The 24,342-nt window shown below is 42.8% G+C and overlaps 1 protein-coding gene across 1 annotated transcript in view; it reads left to right on the top strand.

Moving 5' to 3' along the window:
• The first annotated feature begins 2,960 nt into the window (after positions 1 to 2,960).
• The window catches only part of hsd17b12a (hydroxysteroid (17-beta) dehydrogenase 12a), a 174,572-nt gene continuing 153,190 nt past the window's right edge, over positions 2,961 to 24,342 (top strand). The window contains exon 1 of the mRNA XM_078549566.1: positions 2,961 to 3,180. Within this exon, the coding sequence (XP_078405692.1) occupies positions 3,009 to 3,180 (172 nt within the window). The 5' untranslated portion in view covers positions 2,961 to 3,008. The remainder of the gene's footprint in view (positions 3,181 to 24,342) is intronic.

Raw genomic sequence — 24,342 nt, 5'->3', positions numbered from 1 at the left:
ACAGTCTTATAGGCCCTATTTAATAACTGAGGAAAGCAAACATATAACATTTCATAGCAATCTGTCAATTGTTTGTATCTCCCATTATTTTAGAGCAAATTAAATAACCAATATTTTGTCTTAAGCAATAAAGATACTTTAATCTTGGGCTTGTATACAATAGAAAATAACCATATATAATATAATTTGTAGGTATATAATTTGTGTGAAACACATAGCATAGTATATGAATTGTGATCCTCCAGATTAATATTATATTAAAATAATACTATTTTCTCATTACCAGCAACAGAAAGAATTACATCCTATTTTGCATTTGTGTATAGACAGTTCACATTTCAGATTTGCTTCCAAATTTCAAGTTATTTTCCCCTACAAACAATAACTTTGTCCTGCTCAGCTTGGACAGTAGATTTCAGATTCTAAGAAATAAACATTCACATCTGAAAAAAACATGTATTCCGTAATAGAAAGGCATAGTTCTATTTTATTAAATAGGGAATACAATGTTAAATTATAATGTATATAACATTGCAGATGAAGGCTAAAACTTCCTGTAAACAATTGATTTTATTGTAGCTAAACATTTGACTCAAGCTAGAGATGTAGCGTTTTAATTCTGGTAACTGAAATATAACATAATTGTTGATGGTAAAAGGCTAGCTGGATTAAATGAGAATGCTACTATATTCTACTGTGGCCAAAGTTTAGAATATATTTAACTCTAATGGCTTATTTGGTTAGTAAAACAATAATGAAAGATACAATCAGTATATGAATTCAGTGGGCACTAAAACATTTGTTATAATCAAAAGATAAATGGAACATGTAACATTCCAAATCAGTTAATGTTTTAAAAAATGACATGCTGTAAAAAATATCACTATGCTATAAAAACGTAGGGGATCTGTGGTATATTCAATATCTATGTTCAAAACAGAAATCTGCATTTATTACTTTCAATTATTACAAATAAAATACTTCTTTTTTGTAATGAAGTGGAGATATGAATGAATAATTTGCTAAGTTTTTCATTCACATTTTTGATTGTATGGACCAGTATAGGATCTCAGGTTTTTAGGGTTATTTCTGTTGCAGAGGTTTTGGTTGTGTTATTTCGATCAAATGGAAAAAGACAAACAGAAAAAGAATCTTTATGTTTTAATATAAATCATAGAGTATATATTTCACTGATGTCTGAGGTAAATTTTGGCAGGTATTTACATAAGACAGAAATGTGTTTTTACATATCTGTGATTTAAAGGAACATTTTGAAATTTTTAAAAAATATAAACAGTTGGCTAGAAGTGATTGGACCTGTTAAGCAATAGTTGTTTTAAATTATAAATGAAAATTTTACACAGGTGCAAGACTTGATAAACAACATGAAAATCCAATAGATGTAGTTAAATTAGTTGCTGTCATGTAAATTGTCTTCTGCATTGTTTAAAAGATAAAAAAATGGACAGAACATATAATACATTATTGAGCCTTTTTAAAAAAAGAATACAAATAATATTCTAGTGAGAAATCAAACCTATAAACATCACCTGGAAGTTAATCAAATACCCAGAGAGAGAACATTCACTGTGCTGTATTAATCAATTGGTAATAAAAGGAAATTGTCATTTTAATATTTTGTATTAAAATATCCGTAATTGCTAATTATAGTGTAAAATAGATAGTGTACTACTTGTGCTGCGTTTGGTTAAATGCTGTGCTTTTGTTGCTCTCAATGTGCTCAAATACATTCGAAGATCTGGTTCAATGCATTTTGTATGAATAAGGATAATCTTGATTAATTAAATGTACATTTCTTTACTGTTCTGTATCTCTTGAATAGGATGTACAAAGTAAAAGGATAGTTCAACATTAATGGAAGTAGGAAAGCACGGGAAATACTTGGTTTGTACTATTATAGTTTCATGGTATTGTTTGCAGCTGCTCTGTGATTGTATTACATGGTGAGTGAAATATAATTTACATTAAAACAAATAAAATTGCCAATGAACAATTTTAGTTTCTATTGAATTAGAAGTATGACGAAACACAAAACTTGAGATATGTTTTCTGCTATGTAATACAATCTTGAAACATACAAGAATATAAGATAAAATGAATAATATCAGAATGTAGGTATCAAAGGTATATTATAAATAATATTTTTTAATGGTTTAGGACACTATTTTAATATTTCCTTTGTACCATGATATGCATGATATGCAGATAGATATTTTACAATCACATGATAACAGATTTCACACAAATTTCTTTTTTTTCTCTTCTTTAGTTACCATAAAGTCAACTCAATATAATGTTTGTTGCTTAAGATTATATTTAAAAATTATATTGCAACAACAGTTGATACTTTGTAGTAAGTTAGATGTAAATGTCAGTTTATTGCCTACACACACATTCAAGGCAATAAAACACATAAAAAATGCAAAAATATATTTTCAAATGAAATAACATTATTAATAGTGAGTCAAAATCTGTTTGCGATGCAATGTTTTTAAAGGGTTCTTTCATAAATACGAGGGTCAAAGAGTGTTGGACAAAATGACATTTATTGTGAAAAAAGTAGGGACTGCAATAAATCATTTCTGACGTGACTCCGGGTTTTGTGCCTTAATATTTTGTGTATCTTTTAAATATTTTTCATAAATGTTGCACACATTGTCATCAGAACTATCACTTCCGTATTTCTAAAGTTAGTGAAGTCTCACGAGAGGATAGTTGGAGAGTGGGGTTTCGCTGTGACGATGGGATTATGGGATTTGTAGTTTCTAAAACGCGCGAGAACAAGGGGAGAAGGCGGAAGAAAACTACCACTCCCAGAATGAAACGGTAACGGACGGTGATCCTGCGGAAATGACGAAACACCGCGAAATGATTGACGTGCATGGGAGCCAATGGAGGGCGGGTGTTAACTCCCAGCCAGTCAACGCGCGCCAGCCGGTGTGGGGGGAGTGTTTCCGGTTTGCTGTGAGGACCCATTCTTTCAGGCGATGGCTTCTTCGCTTTCTCTCGGGTCCCTTCCGGCCGCTCAGCTCTTCTACTGGATCGGTGTGACCGCGGTGACCTGGTTGTCGCTGAAGGTGGCCTGGAGGCTGCTGAGTGGGGCGCGGGTGTTCGTGTTCGGAACCGGGGTCCACGTGGGAGAGTTCGGCCGCTGGGCAGGTGAGTGTAGAGAGAGGGAGAGGGGGGTGAGTGTGGAGAGAGGGAGAGGGGGGTGAGTGTGGAGAGAGGGAGAGGGGGGGTGAGTGTGGAGAGAGGGAGAGGGGGGTGAGTGTGGAGAGAGGGAGAGGGGGGTGAGTGTGGAGAGAGGGGGGTGAGTGTGGAGAGAGGAGGGTGTGAGTGTGGAGAGAGGGGGGTGAGTGTGGAGAGAGGGAGAGGGGGGTGAGTGTGGAGAGAGGGGGGTGTGAGTGTGGAGAGAGGGGGGTGTGAGTGTGGAGAGAGGGGGGTGTGAGTGTGGAGAGAGGGGGGTGAGTGTGGAGAGAGGGGGTGTGAGTGTGGAGAGAGGGGGGTGTGAGTGTGGAGAGAGGGAGAGGGGGGTGAGTGTGGAGAGAGGGGGGTGTGAATGTGGAGAGAGGGGGGTGTGAGTGTGGAGAGAGGGGGGTGTGAGTGTGGAGAGAGGGGGGTGAGTGTGGAGAGAGGGGGGTGTGAGTGTGGAGAGAGGGGGGTGAGTGTGGAGAGAGGGGGGTGAGTGTGGAGAGAGGGAGAGGGGGGTGAGTGTGGAGAGAGGGGGGTGTGAGTGTGGAGAGAGGGGGGTGTGAGTGTGGAGAGAGGGGGGTGAGTGTGGAGAGAGGGGGGTGTGAGTGTGGAGAGAGGGGGGTGTGAGTGTGGAGAGAGGGGGGTGTGAGTGTGGAGAGAGGGGGGTGTGAGTGTGGAGAGAGGGGGGTGTGAGTGTGGAGAGAGGGGGGTGTGAGTGTGGAGAGAGGGGGGTGTGAGTGTGGAGAGAGGGGGGGTGAGTGTGGAGAGAGGGGGGTGAGTGTGGAGAGAGGGGGGTGAGTGTGTGGAGAGAGGGGGGTGAGTGTGGAGAGAGGGGGGGGTGAGTGTGGAGAGAGGGGGGTGAGTGTGGAGAGAGGGGGGTGTGAGTGTGGAGAGAGGGGGGTGAGTGTGGAGAGAGGGGGGTGTGAGTGTGGAGAGAGGGGGGTGAGTGTGGAGAGAGGGGGGTGTGAGTGTGGAGAGAGGGGGGTGAGTGTGGAGAGAGGGGGGGTGTGTGTGGAGAGAGGGGGGTGTGAGTGTGGAGAGAGGGGGGTGTGAGTGTGGAGAGAGGGGGGTGTGAGTGTGGAGAGAGGGGGGTGTGAGTGTGGAGAGAGGGGGGTGAGTGTGGAGAGAGGGGGTTGAGTGTGGAGAGAGGGGGGTGTGAGTGTGGAGAGGGGGTGTGAGTGTGGAGAGAGGGGGGTGTGAGTGTGGAGAGAGGGGGGTGTGAGTGTGGAGAGAGGGGGGTGTGAGTGTGGAGAGAGGGGGGTGAGTGTGGAGAGAGGGGGATGAGTTTGTGGAGAGAGGGGGGTGAGTTTGTGGAGAGAGGGGGTGTGAGTGTGGAGAGAGGGGGGGTGAGTGTGGAGAGAGGGGGGTGAGTGTGGAGAGAGGGGGGTGTGAGTGTGGAGAGAGGGGGGTGAGTGTGGAGAGAGGGGGGTGTGAGTGTGGAGAGAGGGGGGTGTGAGTGTGGAGAGAGGGGGTGTGAGTGTGGAGAGAGGGGGTGTGAGTGTGGAGAGAGGGGGGTGTGAGTGTGGAGAGAGGGGGGTGTGAGTGTGGAGAGAGGGGGGTGTGAGTGTGGAGAGAGGGGGGTGTGAGTGTGGAGAGAGGGGGGTGTGAGTGTGGAGAGAGGGGGGTGTGAGTGTGGAGAGAGGGGGGTGTGAGTGTGGAGAGAGGGGGGTGAGTTTGTGGAGAGAGGGGGGTGAGTTTGTGGAGAGAGGGGGGTGAGTTTGTGGAGCGAGGGGGGTGAGTTTGTGGAGAGAGGGGGGTGAGTTTGTGGAGAGAGGGGGGTGAGTTTGTGGAGAGAGGGGGGTGAGTTTGTGGAGAGAGGGGGGTGTGAGTGTGGAGAGAGGAGGGTGTGAGTGTGGAGAGAGGGGTGTGAGTGTGGAGAGAGGGGGGTGTGAGTGTAGAGAGAGGGCGAGGGGGGTGAGCATAGAGAGAGGGCGAGGGGGGGTGAGCGCGGAGAGAGGGCGAGGGGGGGTGAGCGCGGAGAGAGGGCGAGGGGGATGAGTGCGGAGAGAGGGAGGGGGGGTGAGCGCGGAGAGGGGGTGAGGGGGGTGAGCGCGGAGAGGGGGGTGAGGGGGCGGACAGGCTGGGGAAGGGTTTGAGGGGCAGGGTGTCAGGCTAGGCTGGGGTGGGCTCAGATGGTTGGATTGGTCTAGGGGTGGAGGGGTGATCAGACTGTGGGCTGGTGGGTCAGGCTAGGCTGGGAGAGGGAGTGGGCTGACAAACTCCTGCCACTGAGCCCTTGGAAAGTGGAGAGTGGTGACTGGGCAAGCTGCTGAAATTATTGCCCGGGCAATGAATTGCAGCAGGGCAGGAGTGAATGTGAAGTCAGTATGGGTGCAGCACAGAGTCTACAGAGAGTTTCTGCCCAGAGTGCCATAGCTTAACTTTGCATTTTATTGACCTCCCCGCCCCTTGTGACCCACATACTGAGCTGCAGCAACGCTTTGCTTAACTGTCAATCATTTTTTATTCTAAGCTCTTGACTTTTTGTTGCTTTTCTCCCCTTGGTGATTTCAGAAGAGTTTTACTGGCACAGTATCTTTACTGTTTCTGATATCCAGTGAAGGTGACCCAAACTGTCAAAGTAACTTGGTGTTAGATTTTGGGGTGATTTTTTTGGCAAATAGCACCGAAACCGTTTGCTCCAACTTGGATTGTTTTATTCTGTAGTGTTAATAATGAACAGCCAGCGTGGATTTGTTAAAGGCAAATTGTGTGGGTTCTTTTAGATACCAGGTATAGAGAGTCGTGCAGTAGTGTTGTGATACATTGACTTTCAGACAGCATAATAATAGGAAATAGAGCACATGGTTTTTTTTAATTCATTCGTGGGGTGTGGGCATTGTTGGCCAGGCCAGCATTTATTGCCCATCCCTAATTGCCCTTGAACTGGCTCTAGACCATTTCAGAGGCAACAATATTGCTGTGGATCTGGAGTCACATGTAGGCCAGACAGGTTAAGGATGGCTGATTTCCTTCCCTAAAGGACGATGGATTTTTATGACAATCGGCAATGGTTTCATAGTCATCATTGGACTTTTAATTCCAGATTTTTATTGAATTCAAGTTCCGCCGCCTGCTGTGTTGGGATTCGAGCCCAGGTCTCTGGGGCATTGCCCTGCACCTCTGGTTTACCAGCCCAGTGACAATACCACTACATCAGGGTGGTGCTAATTTAGGTACATCATTGACTAAGGTATTGCAGGCTGAGAGTAATGGTAAATGGATCTTCTCCTGACTGGCCTGAAGTGTATAGTGGCTCACCTAAGTAATAGACTATTGCTTTTCTTGTATACAAATACCTAGACTTGGGTATAGGGAGTACAATTTTGAAGTTTGTGGGTAATACAAGACTTGATAATGATGTAAATAGTGAGCAGGAGCATGTAGATGAACTGATGAAATGAACAGACACATGGATGATCCAATTTAATGTCTATAAGTGTGAAGCGCTATGGATGGGACAGCCTGGAGACAGTATAATCTGTGAGAGGGTGCAAAAGCTGAGCAACCTGGAGGTCCACATTTGTAAAAATTTTAAAGGGAGCAGGGTGAGTTGCTAGACTGGTTAAGGAAGCATGTGGGATGCTTGACTTTGTAAATCAGAGCATCTGAATGCCAAAAAAAGGAAGTCATGCTAAATCTTAATGGTGGGCCTCAGCTGGAGTATGGCGTACAGTTCTGAATAGCACACTTTTAGGAAGGATGTCAGGGCCTTGGAGGAGGTACGGGAGAGGTTTAAGAACCAGGAATGAAGGGCTTGAGTTATGTGGAGAAGTTGGAGCTCCTCAACCTTTTCTGTTTTGATAGGTTTCAAAATTGAAGGGATTTGATAGAGCAGGGAGGGAGAAACTACCTCGGGCACTTAGGTCAGTAACCAGAGGTCACAGATTTAAAATAAGAGATTAAAAATTAAAAGCGTGAAAAGATTAGTGAGAATTTTATTTTTGGAGATTTGGAATGCATTACCTTAAAGAATGATGGAAACATTCCGTAGGAACTTTCAAAGGGCAATTGAGCATGTACTTGAGTGCTAATTTGCTGGGGTAAAGGGAAAAAGAGGGGCTATGGGACTAAATTGGACAGCTCTTTCAAAGATCTAGCAGAGGGATAAAGGGCCAATGGCTTTCCGTGCTGTAAGATTCTATAAATTGGGCGTTAAAAACACTCATTACTACCTGAGCCTTTGCCTGCTAGCCCTGGTAAGGTGTGTGTGTGCATGCGTCAGTGGTGGAGGGAGTGACTGTTTGTGGATGTGGTGCCAGTCATGCAGGCTGCTTTGTCCTGAATGGTGTCAAGCTTCTTGAGTGTTGTGGGAGCTGCACTCATCTGGGCAAGTGGAGGGTATTCCATCGCACTCCTGACTTGTGCCTTGTGGATGGTGGACAGGCTTTGGGGAGTCAGGAGGTGATGAGTTACTCGTTGCAGGATTCCTAGCCTGTGACCTCTTGTAGCCACAGTATTTATATGGCTAGGCCAGTTTAGTTTCTGGTCAATGGTAGCCCTAAGGATGTTGATAGTGGGGGATTCAGTGAAGGTAATGCCATTGAACGTCATGGGCAATGGTTAGATTTTCTCTTGTTGGAGATGGGCATTGCCTGACACTTGTGTGGCACGAATGTTATTTGTCGCTTGTAAGCCCAAGCCTGGATATAGTACAGGTCTTGCTGCATTTGGTCATGGACGGCTTCTACTAATGCTGTGTACTTATACTGCTCCTTCCAAGCAACTCCTAACTCTTTTTAAATGAATTATGGGATCTATTTCAACAACAGTTCATAACAGAAAATTCAAAATTCTAATCTGAAGACTTTTTTGTACTCTTCCCTTTTTTTTATCTTCATTCTTTTTCCTCTTGTCACTGCTTTGCAGATGAGTGGAAACAATTTACCTTGATTTACCTTAACACTCAGCCTCAAACCACTATTTGTTCATCTCTTAATTTTTAGCTCTGTTGGAAAAGCTCTGATTTTTATTTTGGAAAACTGCAATCTCTTATCTCCAATAATATGTGTGAACTTGCACAAAATGTGTAAGGACTTGATGTATTCGACCCTGGGATGTGGGTGTTGCTGGCAAGGCTGTTATTTGTTATCTATTCCTAGTGCCCTTAAGAAGCAAAATACCGCTGGAAATCTGAAATAGAAATAGAAAATGCTGGAAAAACTCAGCTAGTCTGGCAGCATCTGTAGAGAGAGAGAGAGTTAACATTTCAAATTGCTGACCTTTCATCAGAACACTTGTGAAGGTGGTGGTGAGCTGCCTTGCAGTGCAGCTGTTTGTGTGGTTGAGGAGCTCCCATAATGCTGTTAATGAGTTCCATGTTTTGCACGTGCTAAATATTGGTTATTTTTTTGTATTCTGTACCTCCAGTTATAAGTTCAAGGGTTCTGTTTGACTTTTTTGGTGTTAACCTACTTCTGCCGGCTTTAACCGCCTGCGTGCACCAAGTTTCTTCCATTTCATCTTATCATTCAAGCAATATTTACTTTAACGTTTTATGTCCAAAATTTATCACCACTTTTTCTACATTAACCTGCACTTCTACCTATCTATCCTGCGAGTCCATTCATATCTTTATTTGCCTCGTATTTAGGTTGATCAATAGATTTCAATCTTGTTCGCCCAATTCCTAAGACGGGTAATTTGTGTGGCACGACACAGGGCTTTATGCAACAACACTTGCTGCATCTTTCAGCCTGAGAAACTTCCTTTCACCTATATTTGCTTTTTGTTTTGCAACCTTCTCTGTATCAATGTGGCCATATTCTCTTTAATTCTGTGAGCTATTATTTTTATCATAAGTCTCATTGGGTACTTTTTTGAAAATCCATATTAATCACGTTAATTTTTATTTTTCTTCTTTTTACCCATGCTTACTGGCTATGATTGTTTCTCCAGGTGCTCATTAGTTGTTGTGCACATTATAGGCTGTATTCATGTTTCATAGTATTTACAACACAGAGGTCCAATGAGTCTATGCTGGTGTTTGTTTCACATGAGTCTTCTCCTGTCTTACTTCATCTCACCCTATCAACATATCCTTTTAATTTCTCTCTCATGTACTTCTCTAACTTCCCCTTTAATGCAATCTTTCTAAGCAGTCTCAACTACTCCAATTTACATACAGACTGGAATAATCAGATTACTGAAGAAGAGTCACACGGACTCAAAACGTTAACTCTGTCTTTCTCTCCACAGGTGCTGTCAGACCTGAGTTTTTCCAGCATTTTTTGCTTTTATGTTAATCAAATCACTAATGCTATGGAGGAGGTAGTCCTAGAGCATGTACAGGATGGGTTTCTCGAACAGTATGTTAAGGAGCCAAGTAGGGATCGGGTTAATTTGGATTTAGTGTTAAGTAATGAAAGGGCTAATTAATAACCTTGCTGTAAAGGAGTCTTTGGGAAATAGTGACCATACTATGATAGAATTTTGCATTACGTTTGAATGTGATATAGTTCAATCTGAAACTAGAGTCTTAAATCTGAAGAAAGGAAATTGTGAAGGTATGAGGGGCAAGTTGGTGATGGTGGATTGGGAAAATACAGTAAAAGATTTGAGGGTAGACAGGCAATGGCTAGTATCTAAAGAAGTACTACATGGCCTACAACAGATATGCATTCCTTTAAGGCACAAGCACCCAAAGGGTAAGGTAAATCAACTGTGGTTGATAGAAGAAGTTAAAGATTGCATTAGATCAAAGGAAGTCGTTTATAAGGATGCCAGATAAAGTGGTAAGCCTGAGGATTGGGAGCAATTTAGAACCCAGCGAAGGAGGACCGAGAAACTGAATCAGAAAGGGAAAAGAGAATATCAATGCAGGCTTGTGAGAAACATAAAGGCAGATTGTTAGAGCTTCTTTAGGTATGTGAAAAGGAAAAGATTAGCCATGACAAATGTGGACTGATTATAGGTGGAGAACAGGGAAATGGTGGAGAAGCTAAACAGTTACTTTGCGCCTCCCTTCACAGAAGAGGATACAGAATATCTCCCAGAAATGCAAGGCAACCAAGGGACTTGTGAAACTGAGGAACTAAAAGAAATTAGTATTAGTAAAGAGGTAGTACTTGAAAAATTAACTGGATTGATGGTTGATAAATCCCCTGGACCAGATGAATTTTATCCATTTTATCCCAGTTGAAGAATGTGGCTAGAGAGATAATGGATGCATTGGTGGTTATCTTTCAGAATTCTGTAGATTCTGGAAAGGTTCCTGCAGACTGGAAAGTAGCAAATGTGACCCTACTGTTTAAGAAAGGAGGGAGAATGGAGAACAAAAACTTGTTAGTTTGATGTCAGTAGTGGGGAAAATGTTCGAATTTATCATTAAGGACGTGATAATGACATTTAGAAAAGAATGGTAAAATTGGGCAGAGTCAACATGGATTTATGAAAGGGAAATCATGTTTGACAAACTTGTCACGGTTTTTTGAAGATATTACTTGCAGCATAGATAAAGGAGAACCAGTGGATGTGGTGTATTTGGATTTTCAGAAGGCTTTTGATAAGGTCCCATACAGGAGGTTAGTAAATAAAATTAAAGCCCATGGGATTGGGGAAATATACTAGTATGGATTGAGAATTGGTAAATGGACAGAAAGCAGAGAGTAGGAATAAACGGATCATTCTCAGGATGGCAGACTGTTACTAGTGGGGTACCACAAGGATCAGTGCTAGGTCCACAGCTGTTCACAATCTATATAAATGATTTGGATGTGGGGACTAATTGTAATATTTCAAAATTTGCTGATGACGCCAAACTGGGTGGGAATGTAAGTTGTGAGAAGGATGCAGGGAGGCTTCAAGAGGACTTGGATAGGCTAAGTGAATGGGCCAGAATGTGGCAGATGTAATATAATGTGAATAAGTGCGAAGTTATTCACTTTGGTATGAAAACCAGAAAGGCAGAATATTTCTTAAATGGTGAAAGGTTGGGAAGTGTTGGTGTCCAAAGGGACCTGAGTTGTTCATGAGTCACTAAAAGTTAGCATGCAGGTTCAACAAGCAATTAGGAAGGCAAGTGGTATGTTGGTCTTCATGACAGGGGGATTTGAGTCCAGGAATAAACATGTCTTGCTGCTGTTGTATGGAGCCTTGGTGAGACCCCACCTGGAGTATTGTGTACAGTTTTGGTTGCCTTATCTGAGGATGGATAAACTTGCCATAGAGGGAGTGTAACAGAGGTTCAGCAGATTAATTACTGGGATGGTGGATTGTCTTATGAGGAGCGATTGGGGAAGACAGGGTTTGTGTTCCCTGGAGTTTCGAAGAATGAGGGGTGACCTCATTGAAACTTACAGAATTCTTACAGGGCGTGACAGGATGGGTGGAGGTAGATAAGATGTTTCCCCTGGCTGGTGAGACTAAAACGAAGGGACATAACCTCAAGATAAGGGTTAGGCCATTTAAGACTGAGATGAGAAGGGATTTCTTCATTCAGAAGGTGGTGAATCTTGAGAATTCTGTACTCTAGAGGGCTGTGGAAGCTCAATCGTTGAGAATGTTCAAGGCAGAAACTGATAGATTTCTGGAGACTAATGACATCAAGGGATATGGGGATGTTGTGGGAAAGTGGCATTGAGGTAGATGATCAGCCGTGATCTAATTGAATGGTGGAGCAGATTCGATGGGCTGAATTGCCTACTCCTGTTCCTATGTGGTAGCAACATTCTAACATTGATTTCTACGTTCCAACAAGAGTACAGAAGCTTCTCCGGAATTCCTTTTTTAATTTATTAGATTTGTATTTATGGCCCCTCGTTTTGGACTTCCAAACGAGTGGAAATATCTTCCATATTAATTAGAACAGTGACGACACTCCAAGAGTACCTCATTAGCTGGAAAGCGCTCTGGGGCATCCTGAGACACTGAAAGGTGCTATGTGAATGCAAGCTCTGCTCTTTTGCTTACCAATATTTCTATATCCATATTATGAAATGGAGACCAGAATTGAGCAGTACTTTCAAGTGTCATCTAACCAAGGTTCTACATAAGTTTTACATAATTTCTCTGCTTCTTGAATTCTGTTTTACCACTAAATCAAGACTTAATTTTTTTTTTAATGAGTTGTGGGTGTCACTGGCAAGGCCAGCATTTATTGCCCATCCCTAATTTCCCTTGAAACTGAGTGGCTTGCTAGGATATTTCAGAAGGCAATTAAGAGTCAACCATATTGCTGTGGGTCTGGAGTCACATGCAGGCTAGGACAGGTAAGGATGATAGATTTCTTTCCCTAAAGGATGTTAGTGAACCAGATGGGTTTTTACAACAATCAGTTATAGTTGTCATCATTACTGATATTCCAGATTTATTAATTGAATTTAAATTCTGCCAGCTGCTTTGGTGGGATGTGAACCAGCGGAGGCATTAGTGGAGTACAGAAAGTGCAGGGTGGAGCTTAAGAAAGCAATTAGGAGAGCAAAGAGGGGATATGAGAAAGCTCTGGCTGGTAAAAGTAGGGAAAATCCCAAGATTTTCTATAAGTATATCAATGGGAAGAGAATAACCAGGGAAAGAGTAGGGCCCATTAGGGACCAAGGGAGCAATCTATGGGTGGAGCCAGAGGACATCGGTAGAGTTTTGAACGAATACTTCACATCCGTCTTCACCCAAGAGAATGAGGATGAAGGTATCGAACTCTGGGAGAGAGACTGCGAGGTTCTTAAGCACCTTTATATAGGGAGTGACAGGGTATTGGAAGTGTTGGCAGGCTTAAAAGTGGAAAAATCTCCAGGTCCGGATGATTTGTGTCCTAGACTGCTGAGGGAGGAGATCGCAGGGGCTCTGACCCAAATTTTTAATTCCTCTCTGGCCACGGGGGAGGTGCCAGAGGACTGGAGAACAGCTAATGTGGTTCCGCTATTTAAGAAGGGTTGTAGAGATAAGCCAGGGAAATACAGGCCAGTGAGTCGCATGTCAGTGGTAGGGAAACTATTGGAGAAAATTCTTAAGGAGAGAATCTAACTCCATTTGGAGAGGCAAGGTTTGATCAGGGATAGTCAGCATGGCTTTGTCAGAGACAGGTCATGCCTAACAAATCTGATTGAATTTTTTGAGGAGGTGACCAGATGTGTAGATGAGGGTAGTGTAGTTGATGTAGTTTATATGGATTTCAGCAAAGCCTTTGACAAGGTCCCACATGGGAGACTTATAAAGAAGGCAAATGCACATGGGATACAGGGTAATTTGATAAGGTGGATTCAAAATTGGCTTAGTTGTAGGAGACAGAGGGTGATGACAGAAGGATGTTTTAGTGACTGGAAGCCCATGTCCAGTGGCATACCACAGGGATCTGTGCTGGGTCCCCTATTATTCATCATTTATATAAACGACATAGATGACTATGTGGGAGGTAGGATTAGTAAGTTTGTGGATGACACAAAGATTGGCCAGGTGTTTAACATTGAGGTTGAGTGTCTTGGGCCACAGGAAGATATAGACGGGATGGTCAAATGGGCAGATAAGTGACAGATGGAATTTAACCCTGAAAAGTGTGAGGTGATACACTTTGGCAGGAGTAATTTGACAAGGAAGCATTCAATGAATGGCATGACACTAGGAAGTTCTGAGGAACAAAGGGACCTTGGCGTGTGTGTCCATAGATCTCTGAAGGCGGAGGGGCATGTTAGTGGGGTGGTGAAAAAGGCATATGGGACACTTGCCTTTATCAATTGAGGCATAGATTACAAAAGTAGAGAGGTCATGTTGGAGTTGTATAGAACCTTGGTGAGGCCACAGCTGGAGTACTGTGTGCAGTTCTGGTTGCCACATTATAGGAAGGATGTGATTGCACTGGAGGGGGTGCAGAGGAGATTCACCAGGATGTTGCCTGGGATGAACCATTTAAGTTATGAAGAGAGGTTGGATAGACTTGGGTTGTTTTCGTTGGAGCAGAGAAGACTGAGGGGCGACCTGATCAAGGTGTACAAGATTATGAGGGGTGTGGACAGGGTGGATCAGGAGCAGCTGTTCCCCTTAGTTGAAGGGTCAGTCACAAGGGGGCATAAGTTCAAGGTGAAGGGCAGGAGGTTTAGGAGGGATGTGAGGAAAAACATTTTTACCCAGAGGGTGGTGACGGTCTGGAATGCACTGCCTGGTAGGGTGGTGGAGGCGGGTTGCCTCACATCCTTTAAAAAGTGCCTGGATGAGCACTTGGCACGTCATAACATTCAAGGCTATGGGCCAAGTGCTGGTAAATGGGATCAGGTAGGTAGGTCAGGTGTTTCTCACATGTCGGTGCAGACTCGATGGGCTGAAGGGCCTCTTCTGCACTGAGAGATTGTGAACCTACGTCCAGAGATTTTAAGTCGGGGCCTTTGGATTACTAGTCCAGAGACATTACCACTGCACCGTCCCCAGATCTATAAATTACCTGGCTTATCTCTGCTCTTTTTTAATAAAATTAATCACATTTGTTCCCCTCCAGTTTTCCATCTGCAGAATTTTGGAAAATTTCTGCACCTCCAGTATTTCATCCCGAGCTACCTTCTGTATTACACCATCAGGTTCTTGTGATTTGTATACCTTAACTTTAGTGCCATCTCTCTAAGTAACTTCTATTCGTGAGTGAACTTAACTGCGTAGTAGTCGTTGTTTAGCGGACAGGCCCCTACGTTTAGCTCACCTTCATATTCATATCCAGGTCAAGAAGTGCCCTCTTCGTTTTTTTTGAATCACAACATATTTAACACAGGATGAGTTATCTCTTATTTTGCGCCATTAACATTCTCTCCCCTCCCCTCCCGTCCATGTTTAGATACTTAGAACTACAAATTTTGTTCACTCTTTCTATTATTATTTAGCAGTCAGTATACTCCCTGTCAAATGATGTATCCCAGTGCATGCTATTCCTTAACTTGTTCGCAGGCATTCTTTTTGAACCATCTCATGATTTGAAATCTTTCCACTTGTTCCGATGGTGTCCCTAGTTAATGTCACTAGCCCTCTGCCTTCCTGAAAGTTTTACACTCAAGTAAATTAATTCCCAATCTTGATCTGGCAGGACCCACTTTCAGGTCCTGGTGCTATCATTGTGTTTTGTATTTTAACCAATGGCCCAAGTTTCCTAATTGGTGTTTTTTAAGCACTGTACATTGTATGTACATTTTAGTTTTGATCTTTAATCTTCCTGCGTCCTGATTTTTAACTTTACTAGTTGGCATGTTTAACCTCTTTCAACTTTTCTGCCTCATTACTATAGACCTGAAGCTAATTTTCTTATCCATCTATTTATTCTATTCTTTCTTCACCTTGCCCCACCCCTGTCCTTACTTATTCATTCAACCCTCTTCCACAGACTCTGTCAAAATTAGTTCTGACTTTGGACTCTGTTCCACTTTAGTATGGATTATTCCTACCCCAGGAATTCTTGATATCTCTAGCCACATGTTTGCTCGCGTTACTGTATAACAGTATGTTGTGATGCAATAGCAATGCTTTGCAACAAAAGGAGGCGACTTTGAGAATTTTATAAAGGCAGGAATTGATGTCAACTTTTTTTTTAAAAAGTGGGTCATAAGTTCATCTTGGGCAGAAGGCAAAATAAATAATAGAGAATCAATAAACTGTTTTGCATTGCATGTGATGAAAATTGGGCTGTTGATTTGCTATTGGCTGCAGCTTGAGACTTGTTTATCGTCTGTGTCAATAAGAGGCTATTATCTATGCAAGTTTAGGAAATGAAGCATGTGTTTAACTGCTGATATGTTATTTTTAAATAGGGCTGAAAGGGTAACCAAATGTGCTGTTGTGTCCAGCAATTGGGGTTTTCCCTTACAGCTTGGCTTCCATCATGTATATCTGCCATCAGTTCTGTTCTACAGTTCAACAGTAGAAAATATAGTTTTTGGGAAACTGGTTAAGTTTTCAGTAGCTATTATAATATGGTGTTTGCACCCTAGATGAGAGATTGTAAAACTCACATAAGCGCTTGTGTTACGCTTAACTTAATTCTTGGTACACATAATTTTAAGATGTCTAAAAGATGAGCTAAATGAGGATATAGTGATTAGATTATGCCAAGTGTTATAATTAAGTTTTGCCAAGTCTGGAACAGACTTGGGGTGTAAAGGCTGAAGTAGGTGAACATTTCTGCTATTAAGTCAGTTAGAATATGTGTTGAGTTTTGAGCTTAACAGAGTGAGATGTGGTGAGGAGGAAGATAATGTGGAATCGGTTTGTGGCTTTGAAGGAGTAAGAGTGTTAAGTTTTAATAATAAAAACACAAAATGCTGGAAAAACTCAGGTCTGGCAGTATCTGTGGAGAGAGAGACGGTTAAAGTTTCAAGTCCATATGACTCTTCAGAACTGAACAGAGGTAGAAATGTGATGGATTTTATACTACCACTGCCATTAGCACTCCCTTTGTCTTGTATCTATGCCATCTTTGTCAAACCTCTCCTGAACTCCCACCTATCCCTGACCACCTACTTTGCTTTACTTATTCCACCTGCCGTTCTACAGTATAAAATCCATCACATTTCTACCTGTTCAATTCTGAAGAAAAGTCATACGGACTCAAAGTGTTAACTGTGTTTCTCTCTTACTGATGCTGCCAGACCTGATGAGCTTTTCCAGCATTTTCTGCTTTTATTTCAGATTTCCAGCATCTGCAATATTTTGCCTTTGTTATATTGTTAAGTTTCAATTGTGTGAGCAACTAAGAGTTTAAAGCCTAACAGTACGAAATGGGTTGTCAGCCAGGACAAACTTTTTGTCATGTTCGAAAATGGAACAGGTTTTAGAGCCTTCCCTCAGCCATGTCCAAGACTTGGTTGGGCATATACAGAACCAAGAGTTGTTGATAGAATCCTAAAACCATAGTCCTTGAATTGTGCTGATGCATTAAAAGCACACTGGTCTAGATTCTGCAGGCAGTGGCTGCCAGGACTTTGCCCAGAGGCATTCTATGTACTTCTGTACTGGAACTTGAGGTGGTTGGAATTCAAAAGGACATGGTGCTCTTTACAGGAGACCTGAGACCAGTGTGAGCAGAACAAGCAAAAATGGCTGAATCTTGCAGTCCCAATAGTGGCGAACGCTGAGAAGTTCACTACGATTGGCGGCTGCGATGGCACTGCAACATCTTGGAGGCCCACTCATGCTTGAATCCGGAAGTTGTGGTGCACCTGAATGGGCTCTGTGGGAGCCGACGCTGCTGATCCTGCTGGGAGCAGAGCCAGGGTCAGAGGGCGTGGGTAATGGTGCCGGGAGAGAAATGAGATTGAAAATAGATCAAATAAAAAATGGACATCGTTAAAAACCACTTGCCTGTAATGGAGTTGAGGTCAAATCTCCAGGGGTGTGTCTTGGGCTCCTCACATCAGAGGGGCCGTGGCTTCATCAGGGTTGCGCCATGCCACCATTTGCATTGTCGGTTCTAAATGCAGTCAACGTTTAATGTCTCTGCATTGCTGCTGATTGAAGGATCCAGGCTGTTTTGTCGTCTTAACCAATCAAATTGAAGAATCCGTCACACAATCTGAACTAGGAAGTATGAGTTTGAACATTTAATTCAATGGCAAATCACATACAAAAAGTGAAATAAACAGGAACGAAAGATGGGATAGAGGGAGAGATGAGAAACAAAGAATATGTTTTAATTTTTAAAAAAATCCGCAATAATTAACTGAAGGTATGAGTCTCCATTGTTAGAGAGGTTGCTTGGCAGTAATTAAGAACATAAGAATTAAGAGCAGGAGGAGGCCATTTAGCTCCTTGAGCCTGTACTGCCATTCAATAAGATCATGGCTAATCTGATCTTGGCCTGAATTCCACTTTCTTACCTGTTCCCCATAACCCCTGAATACCGCAGAAGTTCAAGAATCTGTCTCTTTCAGATTTGAATATATTCAATGACTCAGCCTTCACTGCTCTCTGGGGTAGAGAATTCCAGAGATTTGTGGCCCTTTGAAATAAAAAAAATCCTCATTTGTCCTAAAGGGGCAGCGCCTTAACATAAGACTATGTTCCCTAGTTCTAGATCCCCCTATGAGGGATATGTTCTCTATTCTCCCGGCATTTACCATGTCAAGCTCCCTCAGGATCTTGTATATTTCACTAAGGTCACCTCTCATTCTTCTAAACTCAAATGAGCATAGGCCCAACCTACTCAACTTTCATAAGACAATGCTTCATCTCATGAATCGACCTGAACTGCCTCCAACGCAAGTCTATCCCTCCTTAGGTAAGGAGATCAAAACTGTAGGCAGTACGCTAGGTATGATCTCACCATTTTATATATACTCTGGTCCTCTTGCAATAAAGGCCAATATTCCATTTGATTTCCTTATCACTTACTGTACTGCATGCTAGCTTTTTGTTTTTCGTGTACAAGGACACCCAAATCTTATATACTGCAGCATTCTGTCGTTTCTCATTCGGCCTCTCAAGCTTGCCCCGCCATTCAATAAGATCATGACTGGTCTGCCCCAGGCCTCAACTCCTCTTTCGTGCCAGCTCTTCATAGTCCTCAACTGCCTGATATTTCAAAAACCTATCTACCTCCTCTTTAAATACTTTCATTGATCTAGCCTCCACAATTCTTTGGGGTAGAGAATTCCAGACATTCACTACCCTCTGAGGGAAGAAATTCCTTCGCAACTCAGTTTTAAATGAGTGTCCCCTTATTCTGTAAGCAAGTGCCCCAGTTCGAGATTTCCCCACTAGTGGAAACATCTTCTCAACATCTACCCTGTCAAGCCCCCTCAGAATCTTGTGCGTTTCAATATGATCACCCCTCATTCTTCTAAACTCCAATGAATAAAGGTCGAACCTGTTTAGTCGTTGTTGATAAGTCAACCCCTTCATCTCAGGAATCAGCCTTGTAAATCTCTCCTGAACTGTCTCCAATGCCAGTATATCCTTTCTTAAATACGGGGACCAAAATACAGTACTCTGGGTACGGCCTCACCAACACCCTGTACAGTTGTAACAAGACTTCCCTATTTTTAAACTCCAACCCCCTAGCAATACAGGCCAAAATTCCAGTTGCTTTCTTAATTACTTGCTGTACCTGCATGCTAATTTTGTGTTTCATACACAAGAACACCCAGATCCCTCTGTGCTGCACTCTCTCCGTTTAAGTAATAGTCTGCCTATTGATTCTTCCTACCAAAGTGCATGACCTCACACTTTCCTACATTATATTCCACCTGCCAAGTTTTCGCCCACTCACTAAACCTACCTATATCCCCTTGCAGATTCCTTGTGTCCTCATCACAACATGCCCTCCCACCTATTTTTGTATCATCAGCAAATTGGGATACGTTACACTCTGCCCCCTCCTCCAAGTCATTAATATAGATAATAAATAATTGAGGCCCTAGGACTGATCCTTGTGGCACTCCACTAATTATGTCTTTCCAACCTGAAAAAGACCCATTAATCCCAACTGTCTTCTGTGTGTTAACCAATCCTCAGTCCATGCAAATACATTACCCAATACTGTGAGCTCCTATCTTGTGCAATAACCTTTTATGTGGCACCTTATCGAATACTTCCTGGAAATCCAAATGCACTACATCTACCGGTTTTCCTTTATCAACCCTGCTTCTTATATCCTCAAAGAACTCTAGCAAATTTGTCAAACATGATTTCCCTTTCACAAAACCATGTTGACTCTGTTTGATTGCGTTAAGCTTTTCTAAATGTCCTGCTATTTCTTTATTAATAATGGACTTTAGCATTTTCCCAGCGACAGATGTTAGGCCGATAGTTCCCTGCTTTTTGTCTCCCTTCCTTGAACAGGGGCGTCACATTAGTGGTTTTCCAATCCGCTGGGAATCTCCTGGAAACTAGTGAGTTCTGGAATATTTCAACCAATGCCTCCACTATCTCTGCAGCCACTTCCTTTAATACCCTTGGGTGCAGGCCATCAGGTCCTGGTGACTTGTCTGCCTTTAGTCCCATTAGTTTGTCAAATACTTTGTCCCTCGTGATATTGACTGTTACAAGATCTTTCCTCCTATAAGCTTCTTGCTTATCTAATATCTTTGGGATGTTTATAGTGTTCTCCACTGTGAAGACCAATGCAAAATATTGGTTTAAATTATCTGCCATTTCCCTGTTATCAGTTCTCCAGTTGCATCCTCCAAGGGCCCCACGCTTACTTTAGCCACTCTCTCTTTCTTCTGATATACCCGTAGAAGCTCTTGCTGCTTGTTTTTATATTTCTTATCAATTTACTTTCATGACAATTTTCTCCCTCTTTATTAGCTTTTTAGTCATCCGCTGCTGGTTCCTAAAAAAATTCCCAATCCTCTGGCCTACCACTAATTTTTGCTGCTTTGTATGTCTTAGTTTTTAATTGAATACTCTCCTTGACTACCTTTGTTAACCACGGGTGGTTCATCTTTCTCATCAAGTCCTTCTTTTTGACCGGTATAAATTTCTGCTGAGCGTTATGAAATATTTGCTTAAATGTCTGCCACTGCTCATCCACTGACCTTCTCCTTAGTCTATTTTCCCAGCCCACTTTAGACAACTCTTTCTTCATACCTCTGGAATTGTCCTTATTTAAGTTGAAGACACTGGTTTGAGACCCAAGTTGCTGATCCTCAAACTGAATTTGAAATCCTACCACGTTGTGATCACTACCCCCCAGAGGATCCTTAACTACGATACCTCTTATTAATTCCACTTCATTACACATTACTAGATCTAAAATAGCCTGTTCCCGGGTAGGTTCTGCAATGTATCGCTCTGTGAAACAATCCCTGATGCACTCTACAAATTTGTCTTCCATGTTACCCCTGCCAACCTGATTTGTCCAGTCAATATGCAGATTAAAATCACGCATGACAATTGTAGCGCCCTTCTTACACACCTCCATTATTTCCTGATTTATACTTTGTCCTAGAGTGAGGCAACTCTTTGGGGTCCTATAGACAGCTCCCACCCGTGACTACTTCCCCTCACTATTCCTCATTTCCACCCAAACTGATTGAACATCATGATCTATTGCACCTTTATCACTACTCACCTCCGCACTGATGTCTTCCTTTATTAACAAAGCTACCCCGCCTCCTTTTCCTTTTTGCCTATTTTTCCGGGATGTCGGATACCCGTCAATATTGAGGTCCCAGCCTTGGTCACCCTGCAACCATGTCTCTGCATTAGCTATCAAGTCAAATTCATTTATTTCTATTGTGCGGTCAACTCATCTATCTTGTTACAAATGCTGTGTGCATTCAGACAAAGAGCCTTAAGCTTTGACTTTTTACCATTATTACTCATTCTGGTTCTAATTTCTCTGCTCTCCCTTCTGCTTATATTTTCTGCCCCTTCCTGTCATACTTGGATTATCGTTCACCTCTTCACTACCCTGCACCTCTGCGCTCTTGTTTCCTTTTTTATTTTTTAAACTTCCCTTCGATTAACCCCCCCCTCCCAAATTAATTTACAGTCCTATCTACAACTCTAGTTATATGATTCACCAGGACACTGGTCCCAGCATGGTTCAAATGAAGCTCATCCCAACAGAACAGCTCTCTCCTTCCCCAGTACTGGTGCCAGTGCCCCATGAATCAAAATCCTTTTCTCCCACATCAGTCTTTGTACCATTCATTTATCTTTCTAATCTTATTTACCCTACGCCAGTTTGCACATGGCACAGGTAATAATCCAGAGATTATTATCTTTGTGGTTCTGCTTTTTAATTTAGCCCCAAGCTACTCATAGTCCCTCAGCAGAACCTCTTTCCTAGTCCTACCTATGTCGCTGGTACCTACGTGGACCACGACAACTGGATCATTCCCCTCCCACTCCAAGCTCTGTTCCAACCTAAAGAGATGTCCTTAACCTTGGTACCAGTCAGGCAACACAGCCTTCGGGGCTCTGTCTTTGCTGCAGAGAACAGTATCTATTCCCCTAACTATACTATTCCCTATTACTACTATATTTCTTTTTCCTCCCCCCACTTGAATGGCGCACTGTACCATGGTGTTGTGGTCAGTTCTCTCATCCTGCCTGCAGTCCGTACCCTTGTCCACACCAGGAGCAAGAACCTCATACCTATTTGACAAGGGCACTGGCTGAGGCTCCTCCAAGGTTAAATCCTGGATCCCCACACCTGCCTCACTCACAGTCACACCCTCCTGTCCCTGACCACGGTCCAAATTTGATGTAATTAATCTCAGGGGTGTGACTGTCTCCTGAAACAGTGTCCAGGTAGCTCTTCCCTCTCCCCGATGTGTCGCAATGTCCGCAGCTCAGACTCCGGCTCATCAACTCTGAGCCGAAGCTCCTCGAGCAACCGACGCTTGCTGCAGATGTGGTCACCGTGGATCACACCGGCATCTACCAGCTCCCACATACTACAGCTGCAACACATTGCCTGCCCAGCCATCTCTATTCTATTTAATTGATTAATTTGGATTTTAAATATTTTACAAATTAATTTCTTAACTGTACTCTTCAGCTGTAATAACCTTCTAGCTTGGGAGGAGAAAGCATAACCAACTAAGGCGAGCTGCTGCAGAAAACAGCTGTACACCGAATGATATCCATATGCTAAAGCCACAGAACAGTTAAATGAACAACTTTTATTTAAACCATTTGGCCAATCAAAAGAGACATGGAAGAGACACCCATCAATCACCTACCTGTTCTCCTTTGATGTCACACTTCGTCTCTGACGGGTAGAAACAGGTTGAAGGGGTTCTCTGCTGCCGGTTTTTCTCCTGCCGCTGCTGCCCTTCTCACCCAGGTCCGCACTCTGTGTGCAATCAATGACTGAGTTACACTTGTTGACCTCTGCATGTGCCAAGTCAGCGCACAAGTATCCTAGGCCCTCTCAGCACTCGCTCCTAAGGTTAAAGGGTACTTTGGACTCACCAGTTGCCCTTGCTATTTGGTGACAGGGATCCAGTGAGTCAAGGAGTCTCTTACCAGAATCTCTTCTCCCCAGTTTCCATTGCTGTCTCAGAGCAGGGAGAACTTATGACCTCAGTGTAACTCCTGGGACCCCATCGTGGGGGGTGTGCAACCCAAAGTTTGGCAGCCCCTAGCTTTATCAAAAGATGAAGTGCTGTCCCTTGAGCTTGCGTTGAACTTCATTGTAACACTGCAGTTGGCCAAGGACAGAGTCAGTTGGAGCAAGATGGAGAATTAAAATGGTAGACTATTGGAAGCCTGTGGTTATGCTTGTGGATTGAACAGAGGTATTCTGCAAAACGGTCACTTAATTTGCATTTGGCCTTTCAGGTGAAGCAGTGATTTATGTGTAATTTCAATCTAATATGCTGTATTCTCTACATTTGCGCATCTGTTTAACCAATTAGATTTAAAGATTGAGAAGAAGGGTGAATAAGAGTTGGTGAAATAGATGTCAAATCAGGTAGAGAAAGAGAGGCAGAGGGAAGGAAAGATTGGATGAAGGGAACAAAAGGCAAAGTAAGAAAATTAAAACTTAAATTTGACATTTTGAATAGCCAGAATAATTCTTTACCTGAAGGATTGAGACTCCACACTTGTAATTGTTAATTTTCTGGACTGGAGATGTTGATTGGTAGTCACTAACAATGGTGAGGGAGCAAATAAAAGTTGCTCATTTAACTGTTCTGTGGCTTTAGTTTATGGATATCATTCAGTGTACGGCTGTTTTCTGCAGTACCTCTGCTTAGTTAGTTGTGCTTTCTCCCAAGTCAGGTTATCGATTCAAGCCCCACTCTAAGTGAAGGTCCGATCCACTTGTTCATTTGTGACATAGGCAAATATTTTTGCCAGACAGAATGTCAGGCACTTGAAAAGGTCTTTTTTTACCCCTAATTTCTCAAGATTCAAATACTAACATTAATTTCCTTCATTACAACAGTGACTATGTGCCAAAACTACCTAATTGGCAGTTCTGCGGCACGAACTGAAATGAAAGGTGCAATACAATTCTACATTTAAAAAATTTATTTATGGGATGTGTGTGTTGCTGGAAAGGCCGGAGTTTGTTGCCTATCCCTAGTTGCCCTTGAGCAGGTGTTGGTGCGCTGCTGCCTTATGCTTCTGGAATCCATATGGTGTAGATGCATCTGCAGTGCTATTAGGCAGGGAATTCCCAGGTTTTGACCCAGTGACAGTGAAATGATTAGGTTTCCAAGTCAGGAGGGTGTGTGGCTTGGTGGAGAACCTGGGAGTGCG

Source organism: Cetorhinus maximus, chromosome 9, assembly GCF_964194155.1.
Source record: "Cetorhinus maximus chromosome 9, sCetMax3.hap1.1, whole genome shotgun sequence".
Taxonomy (NCBI): Eukaryota; Metazoa; Chordata; class Chondrichthyes; order Lamniformes; family Cetorhinidae; genus Cetorhinus; species Cetorhinus maximus.
The sequence above is the reverse complement of the archived record's forward strand: the minus strand, read 5'-3'. Positions and strand labels throughout refer to the sequence as shown.